This window comes from Amborella trichopoda, chromosome 8 (assembly GCF_054954075.1).
Source record: "Amborella trichopoda isolate Santa Cruz 75 chromosome 8, AtrichopodaSantaCruz75HAP2 v2.0, whole genome shotgun sequence".
Classification (NCBI taxonomy): Eukaryota; Viridiplantae; Streptophyta; class Magnoliopsida; order Amborellales; family Amborellaceae; genus Amborella; species Amborella trichopoda.
In genome coordinates this window covers 17898177-17907550 of record NC_142343.1, presented here as the reverse complement: position 1 = coordinate 17907550, position 9374 = coordinate 17898177, and the positions used below count along the sequence as shown (strand labels likewise).

General features: G+C 46.6%; 1 protein-coding gene across 1 annotated transcript; it reads right to left on the bottom strand.

The window, feature by feature from the left end:
* Window positions 1–2022: 2022 nt before the first annotated feature.
* LOC148780931 (uncharacterized) lies at window positions 2023–2924 on the bottom strand. The gene is made up of 4 exons (XM_088874675.1): window positions 2698–2924; window positions 2400–2590; window positions 2294–2321; window positions 2023–2200 (listed from the first exon to the last, which is right to left on the bottom strand). The coding sequence occupies exons 1-4, from the start codon at window positions 2922–2924 to the stop codon at window positions 2023–2025; spliced, it is 624 nt and encodes a 207-aa protein (XP_088730801.1).
* Between the last annotated feature and the right edge of the window lie 6450 nt (window positions 2925–9374).

Here is a 9374-nt window from a genome sequence, read left to right as displayed (position 1 = left end):
TTCTGAAAATGCAGCCAGCGTCGAGTTGTTAAAAACACAGCCGGCGTTAAGAAGTTTCGACAACATAACTGGCATTGGGTATGGGTTAGTGTTTGGGCCTTAACCCGATCGCAAACTGGTCTCGATCTCTGTTGCATAGGATTTCATGGGCGGTGATAAAATTTCGCTCGGGCCTCGGGTCAAAGCCTGACCTTGTCCGGCACACTATCGTTTGGCCTTCTTGGACGTGGTTGGCATTCCCGATTTGTGAAGGACGTTTGAGGGAAGTTTCGCCTATATAGAGCGGGGTAACCCCCATTTTCACTGTTTCACGAAATATAAAAGGACTTGAGGTAAAAATTTCTTTTAACAGTGAGGGTGAGGTGAGCACACAAGGTATTTCAGCAAGATTGGCCAGAGTTTGCCAGTAAGCAGGGACATGTTTTGACTAAGGAAAAGAAAAAGCCACAAGAGAAGGCCGAGATTTGCTGGAGTTGTAAAAGTTTGCAGCGCAAAAAGGGAGTTCATCGGGGAAATAGGGAACTCCGTGCATCGTTTTTTAGGGTACGAAGGGGGTGAAAGTTGCAATAGAGAGCTGCTCAAGGATTTTTGCTAGTTTTTGGAAGTTTATCGATGAGTACTCAGAAGAGGTGAAGGTTTCCCAGTGGGTTGGAGAAAGGATGCAGAGGGTTTTCGGTAGTGAAGGGAGTTTTCGGCGAGGACACGAAGGGTCGTGAGGAGACAGACCGTCGTTAGTGGTGACGGTTACGGGGAAGATGAACAACCATCATTCGAAAGAGCGCAATCATCAAGGAAGCCAAGCGTTTTAGGCCAGAAAATGTGGAGTCTCGAGAACCAAGGAGACGCGAAAAATGAAGAGTCACCGGGAGGTGAACAGTCACAGCACGGCCGACGCTAACTTAGGATACGCAGCCGACACTGGGCATTAAAAGCACAGCCGCTGCTGACCTTCTAGAAACAAAGCCGGCGTTGATCCTCAAGAAAGACAGCCGACCCTAAGAGTTTGAAGCACAATCGGAGCTAGCCTTTGGAAGACACATGATGCGCACGATGTGCATAGTCAGTGTCATGATGCGCATGATGTTGCTCACTTGCGGCAGCGAGTTGCATGTGGGGATTGTTACGCAATGGCTAAGAGTCACACGCAGCGATGTTCACGCACGACGCTGACTTGGGTAGGCAAAGTGTGGGGACCAATGGTAAGGCTTGGCTTATGATGCCCATTGGAAGCCAAGTCCTCCATTACAACAGTGATGTCCATGTTGTTATGTGGTAGGGCATTCACTGTGAACAGGGTAATCTCTCCATCATAGGCCAAATCCTTACCATAGAAGTTTGCTTTGTATGCTTGATATACTCGTTAGATGAATTGAAGCTAACTCAGAAATGGTTGGCTTCTTCTTTTGGCTTGTAACCATCCTCTTTGAAAACATCCGGCAGATGAATTGAAGTTGACTCTCAAGTGGTTTAGCTTCTTCTTCATGATGAGGGTGTTTCTTTTTGGCCTGTAACTGTCCCCTTATCCTCATATGCAAGAGCAACACTGTAGGTGTCAACTGTTCTCTTTTCCTCAGATGCAAGGGATTTGTAACTTCCCTAATAATGGGCTTTTGATTGTAACTTATAACTCCTTTTAATGCAACGAAAAGAGTTAAGCTTTGTTTGGACTCTCTTGCTCGCTTTCTCTTTATCATCCTCCTAATGTTTTTACTTTTACGCTTTGAGTCTCTTTTGTTTTTTCTTGAGTATGCATCATGTGTAGTTTTTCTTTAAATATCACCCATTGATAGGGGGCATTACCTTCTCTCCATCAGGATGTGCTAGTATGTAGGCTCCATTTGGTGAAACTTTCTTGACTATAAAGGGACCTTCCCATCTAGGCTCAAACTTCCTTGTACGCTAGCCATGCATAACAATCTGCCTCTTGACCGTTAGAATTAGATCGCGACGGTCGAATGAGAGGACCTTGACTGACTTGTCAAAAGTCCTCTTCATTCTCCCCTGATTGAGCTCAAGGTTCTGCTAAGCCTCTAACCTTTTTTCATCGAGTGGATCCAATTCTTGATACCGAAGTTTGACTCTCTCATCTTTGGTTAGTCCTTGATGTATAGCGACACGTAGCGATGGGATTTGAATTTCAAGGGGTAAAACTGCTTCTCCCCCATAGACTAAGGAATATGGAGTGGAATCGGTGGCATTTCTTGTGGTAGTGCGATAGGCCCACAAGGCTTCAGGGAGTTTCTCATGCTAGTTCTTCTTCGTCTTTGATATTGATTTCCTTAAAACGTTGCACATGGTCTTATTGAACACGTCAGCTAATCCTTTGGCTCAAGGGTGGTACACAGTTGAGTATGTCCACTTGAAACCAAACTAGTTAACCAAGTGATCAATGTGATGACTTCTGAACTGAGGGCCATTGTCCGATATAATCCGGTCAGGAACTCCAAATTGATATATGATGTGATGTCGCACGAAATTAGCTACTATGGTCCCAGGAACTTGCTTAAGGGGGATTGCTTCAGCCCACTTGGAGAAGTAATTTGTTGCAACTAGAATAAAAACATGACCCATTGTCGAAGGACAATAGGCCCTACAATGTCCATCCCCCATTGTGAGAAGGGCCATGATGCCACTGTAGGGTGTAAGGGCTCTGGAGGCTGATGAACAAAGCTTGAATGGATTTGGCACACTTGGCACTTTATAGGATAGTTTAAGGAATCAGCAATCATCGAAGGCCAGTAGTACCACAATCTACGTATCTGTTCATAGAGCTTGGGACCAGACCGATGCAATCCACATATGCCTGAGTGTACTTCTTCCAGGACCTTATTTGCTTCTTGTGCGTCCACACATCTAAGAAGAATGTTGTCAAATGACCGTCTGAAGAGAGCCTCTCCTTCAAGGCGGGTACACTTGGTAGACATTCGATGCACGCTGTTGCGCTCGGCATGGTCCTCTGGAAGTCTACCATGTCTTAGAAAATTAGTGATGGACTGTCTCCAATCTTACCTGCTCAATTTTCACTCATATTGGGTCGAAGAACTCTGGTTCCTGGCTTTGAACCGTAACTCCCTGACTCCTTGTCATTTCGTGTTCCATCTTAATAACTTCTTAAACTGATAGAAGTACTCCGAATGGATAGGGAGGGCACCCAGAGAAGATTTCTCTCATCATCTGCTTCTACCTCGGTTCTCAGTTCAATGTGTCTCCACTCTGCCACCATTACAAGTGTGGCTCCTGATGAGGAAAATTGAATTGTATCCCCGAGTTTTGCAAGTGCATCAGCTTGCGAATTTAGCCTTCTAGGGATGTGACTCAAGGATACATCCTCAAACTAGGCCATATACAGTTTTACAGTATCATGATAGGGCTTGAGGGTGTCTTTTCTCATGTCATAGATCACTTTGAGTTGCCGGATAACCAACCCAGAGTCGCCATAGATCTTGAGCTGCTCCAAGTCTAGATCAAAGGCTATCTCTAATCCAATTATAAGGGCCTAATATTTTGCTTCGTTATGGGGGTCGACCTCGACGCGAGAGAAGGAAAGTGGCAGTACTCCTCCTTTCGAAGTCAGAAATACCACCCCGACACCTCCTCGATCAGACTGGAAGGCTTCGTAGAAGTACATTTCCCACGCGTGAGTAAACTCTGCATAGAATATTTCTTCATCAGGGAGGTTACTTGATAAAGGAGATTCCCCCCGGTATGGGGTGTACTGCCAGAAAATCAGCCAAGGCTTGGCCCTTGATGGCCTTTTGGGGGACATATGTGCTGTCAAATTCCATTAACAATAATGCCCACTTAGCAAGAGTTCTTGACAGGCTAGGGCATGTCATGAGAAACTTTTTGATTTTGATATAAGTTTTACTTCATGACCGAGCAAGTAGTGGTGGAGCTTTTGTACTTCGAAGATTAAAGCCAAGCACATCTTTTCTATAGGGGGACAATTCTTCTTAGCCCTTGCATCTTGCTGCTAAGATAGTACAGTGCGGTCTCTTTTCCTTCATCATTGCTCTGTGTCAAAATGCCCCAAGTGACTCGTCTAGAGCTGTCACGTACAGGATGAGAGATCTTCCCAATATCGGTGTAGAGAGTACTGGAGGATTGAGAAAATAATGCTTGATGTCGTCAAGGGCTACCTGACATGCTTCATCCCAGATGAATGCGGTATCTTTCTTTAACAGGTGCGTAAAGGGTTTACAGCGACCTGAGAGATTTGAGATGAACCTGTGGATGTACGCCAGCTACCCTTGAAGAGAGCGTAGTTCTCGCAGTGTAGTTGGTGATACCATTTCTTGAATTGCCTTCATCTTGACTAGATCAACTTCAAGCCCTCGGTGTCTAATAATGAACCCTAAGAACTTTCCTGAATGCATGCCAAAAGCACACTTTAGCGGGTTCATTTTGAGTTGATGCAGGCATAATCGCTTGAACACCTTTTCAAGGTCTCTCATATGAGAGTCTTTCTCTTCGGATTTCACCAAGAAGTCATTTACATAACATTCCACCTCTTTGTGCATCATGTCTTTGAAGATGGTCGTCATTTATCTCTGATATGCAGCACCGGCATTCTTCAATCCAAAAGGCACCATCATGTAACAGAAGACTCCTTTTAGGGTCAAGAATGTTGTGGCTTCCTCATCTTCGGGCGCCATCCGTATCTGATTATACCCAGAGTATCCATCCATGAAGGAAAAGATTTGGTAGTAAGTCGTAGAATTGATGAGCATCTTGGTGAATGGCAACGGGAAGTCATCCTTGGGACAGGCGATATTCAGGTCGTGAAAGTCAATGCAAACCCTGATTTGGCCATTCTTCTTCTTGACTGGAACAACATTTGGTAGCCATCACGGGTACTTGACTTTGCGAGTGAAGTCTGCTTGTCTGAGTTTGGTCACCTCGACATCTATCTGCATTTCGAGGTTAGGCCTAAACCTCCTTGATTTCTGTTTGACAGATTTGACAATCGGATCAATGCTAAGGCGGTGAACAACAACTTGAGGGTCTAAACCAGGAATCTCATGGTAATTCCAGGCAAAGACTTCTCGGTTTGCTCACAAGAAACTAGTGAATTTTTATTTCTCTTTTGGAGAAATATTCGGGGAGATGAAAGTGGGTCTGGGATCAGTCTCATCCTTCATATTTATCTCCTCTAGTTCATCTGCTATGGCTTGACCGCATTCTTCCCATTCTTCTGTGGCTTATAGCAATTCTTCATCATTGGCCTCAATGGTCTTCTTGCTAGCCTCGACTGCAGAGACCGATGATCCTGACTTCTTTGCTTCCAAGGGGACTCCAGGGTTGGTCATGATTTTTGCACCTTTATCGAACTGAGGGACAGAAGGGTCAACCTCAAACATGAGCAGCATATCTGGCTGTAAGAGATCGATTTGGAAGTCATAGGGAGGTTAAGATTTAGTGATTGTGGAGCTAGAAGAACATTCACATAAATCGTTCAATTTTTTAATAGGTATCTACAGTGTTTGTCCTGCTCTGACTGATACTTCATAGACTTGTACCATGTGGCAAGCTTCCTGAGAATAGAAGCTCTGCCCTCTTGATTCTCTCAGTCCCTGCTCAAAGTTGGACTCAAGAGGCCAATGGGGTTTCTTTGGCTTTGACTTCTTATGCTTCTTAGTGGAGGAAGATGGTTGTGTCTTAGTTCGAGCTACCAGGGTGTCAGTAACTGTTAAGAATCCTACTGCCTGGGCCAGTGTCTTTTTTAACCGCCTCTTATGTGTCTTGCTCATGTTAGTTCTTTTAAGTTCTCTATAGAGAGCCTTGAAGTCTGGACATTTGAAGGTGGTACCTGCAAGAGACATAGAAGAAGAAGGATGAGAAGCAGTAGAAGAAGAGGGAGGAGCGTCAGAAAGTGAGGGACTTTTAAGGTCATTCCCCTCATCGGACCAATCTGGGCAGCTTTGTACGTCATCACCAGAGTTGGACGTGTGTAGGGAATCTTTTAGGTCTTTCCCTTGCTTAGACCATTTGGGAGTGCTTTTAACGTCATCACCCTCATTGGACGTATCCCGAGTAGAAGATGGCTCAGGTACATCCTCTTGATGGAGTAAAGAAGTGAAGAAGATTGTGACAGGGATGAAGTCCTGTAAGGTCGGCAATGGGGGAAGAGGCCTGAGAAATTCCTGCTCAACAGGTGGTAGAGCAGTCTTGTTTCTCCTACGAGCAGCCCTTGGTGCCCGTCTTTTTTTGGTTTTTATTAGCAGTGGCTGATCTGTCTCGCTGGATTTATTGACAACCCCAGCTTGATGAACTACTTCTCGCCTTAATGACTTGAGTCTACTCCTCCCGTGGTGGACTATCCATGGCTGGGAAGTCGAGGCTTCAGCAGGATCTGAGTCATCCATACACAGGACTTGTGTCAGGAGGTCCTCTCATACTGGTGGAGCAGTGGTTTGAGGATCACTTTCTGAAACGCTACAAGACTCTTGGCATTCATGTATTTCCTTTTTGATTATACCATGGAAACTGGAGCATTCACACAGGTCATGGCCCCATATCTGATTGTACGGGCACCAATGGTCCTTAGTCCCCTGAGCAAGTGTCGGGGCTGCCTTGCTGGTTTTTGTGTGATCAGGCCATCTTGAAGCATTATAGTGAAAAAGGGGCGAAGGAGACCAGGCGCTTCGTCTTCCTCTTAGACTACTACTGCGTGGGAGGCTTCAGCTGCCCCGAATGTCTTCTTTAGCTCTTCAAGTTTTATCTAAACCTTCTAGATTAGGGCTTCGATAATATCTGTCAGCGTGTAGAAGTCATCTGTGGGGTGGTTAATCCTTCGATGGTAAGCACAGCAATTCGCCTGAGTATTGAATCCAGTTTGATCAAGGAACTTGGTCTCTGGGAGCTCGATCATGTTTTGTTCGAGTAGCAGTAGGAGTAATGCAGGGACCCATTCCTTTTCAAAGCGGTACACCATGTTTCTATGCTTGGTCTAATAATCATCTTGATTAAGGTTTGCAGGTGGGGGTACTTGGGTGTACGACTATTGTTGCTTGCCTGCCTAAGGTGCTTTCACTGTGTTTACCCCTTCCAAAGTTTGGGAGGGAGCCTTCTTTGGATCACTGACCGTGACGGCTTCGTTGATCACTCCTTTTGGTTGGTTGCCCCAGGTATTAGTCCTAGAGCTACCATTGCCTCGATTGTTCCTTGAGCTTGCAGACTGTTTTCGTGACCTGCCGTAGTGATGTGACATGCTTTTTATGCGGACTCATTTAGAGATCAACTATGACTTAGAGGTCGGATTGGAGGCCTCAACAAGCAGGGCAAGCTCAGGTCGCATGTTCCGCACACAAGTTTGAACCACTTCCTTCTCTGGCATGGGATTGGATGGTGAGTGGCCAAATCTTTCCATCTTGAGATGAATTGATCCACGGGCTCATTGGGATCTTGGGTCAAGGTGAGGAGCTTGATGGTTTGAACTTCTCTCTCGACCTCATAGAAATGCTAGTGGAACAGTTTCTCCATTTCCTCCCATGTACGTACTGAGTTTGGATGAAGCCGAGCATACCACTGGAAAGTCGAGCCGTCAATGGTTTCAACAAACTGATTAAGAAGAAGTCAACCATCAGCCGTTGTCTCTCGATATGCTACTTGGAAGTGGGCGATATGCTCGTTGGAAGATGTGGTTCTGCTGAACAGGGGAAACTTCCCTTTCTTTTAGTATGAGGAAAATGAAATCTGATCAAGTTAAGAGGATACGGCTTTTGGTAAAGCATTGCTCCTGAGACGGGGTGACGGACAGAATTGTCCTGTGAGTTAGAGGGAAGGGGCTGCCTTTGAGGTGCATCATCTAAGTGATGGGAATAAACCTCATGATTAGCTGATTGTCAGCATCATGTCTTTAAATTTATTCATGCGCTCTTCCTTAGAGTCGCTAGGCTCATTTATAAACATTACGCTGACTGTTTCGCCAGGGAGTTCAACATTTGCTGTAGTTGAGGGCTTGCGAACTTGACGGGTCGCACATGGCAAATCGGTCAGCAAGGGGTTAGCTTGCCCCGACTGGCCTTGAGTCTTGTATGCCGATCGCGTGCGGACTAGTTCTTGACGGTCTTGGGACCATGGCAGCAGAGTGGCTGGTTCATCCCCCATAACACTAACCACAATGTAGGGTTCGTAGCCTCCTTCTTCAGGTTTTGTCATCTGAAGTGGGTAGAAGGGGTTCAAACGAAGAGAGTTATGACAGCCAGTTGCCCTGACCATCTTGGTTGCTTCCCTAGTCAGAATTTGCAGACCCTTATCACGTTTGGCTTTGAGGTTTTGATGGACCTCATGCCAGAACTGCGATCGAGACTACGACTGGTCTACTCTTCTTGCACAAGAGAGAGTTGCCTCCAACAGGTGCGGCAAAGGATGAGAGTCAGGAACTGCGGTCATCCTGGGCCGGGGAGGATGAAGGACATGGTCTCCCATGAGGTCTTTGCCTCGAGCTCTCTTATGGGCTCCAGAGACATGATCAAGATGACGAGGTTGATTCAAGATGGTACTCTTGGGAAAAGTCTTCGAGTACCCTGGCCGGAGGTGCTTGCCCAACAGAGGAGAGGCAGGCAGGGGCAGAGTTGACTCATGAGGGTGCCTGAGTCGGGGGCGAGGGGCTGTCTGTGACGGTGACGCGTGTGCGTCCCTTAAAGAAGGATAACGGGTGACTTGGGGGTCAGCCCAAGCTCGAGCAAGTGGTCAGGCCTTAGGAGGTCGAGAATTGCGAGCAGATGTTTGTGAGAAAACAAGTGGAAGCCTGCCCCTTACAGGGTGCGTAAATGTGTGCTGAGGAGGAGGATGAGGGGATTGTCTTCCGTGTACTTGGGTTGACGCAGTGGTGGCATTGCCTCGAGTGGTGGGATGAAAATGCACAACATGTGCAGGACCTGGCCTTGGGAGGCTAATCCTGGATATTGACTCGAGGTAACATAAAAGTTGCCCCTAGGTGTGGCTCTAGTGGATGACCCACAAGCCTTATGGTGTGTGTGAGAGGTGGAGGCCCCAGGGTCTCCGCCTCGATGTGCTGAGCCTCTAAGGGTAGAGACTCGTGATGGTGCAGGAATGTGGGGGGTAGTCTTGCGGCGACCCACTGAGGCAATGACAACTTCTTTGCCTTTTGCAACAAGGGACTGAGCAGCCTTTCGACGTACCTCGGCAATACGACCGACAAGTGACTTGCCGATGACAGGGTGCATGCTGTGAGTGGGAGCAGATGTGCTACCGATGAAAGGTGCCTTGGTGGAGGTTCCACGAGAGCTAGGAGATGGAGAGTTAGGGAGCTTTAAGTCCCTCCTCACACCTATCCAGGTTAAGACTTGGGAGTTAGACACTAGGTCTTTGCTCAAAAGGAAAGTTGGGAACGAAGTTCGAGGAACTTG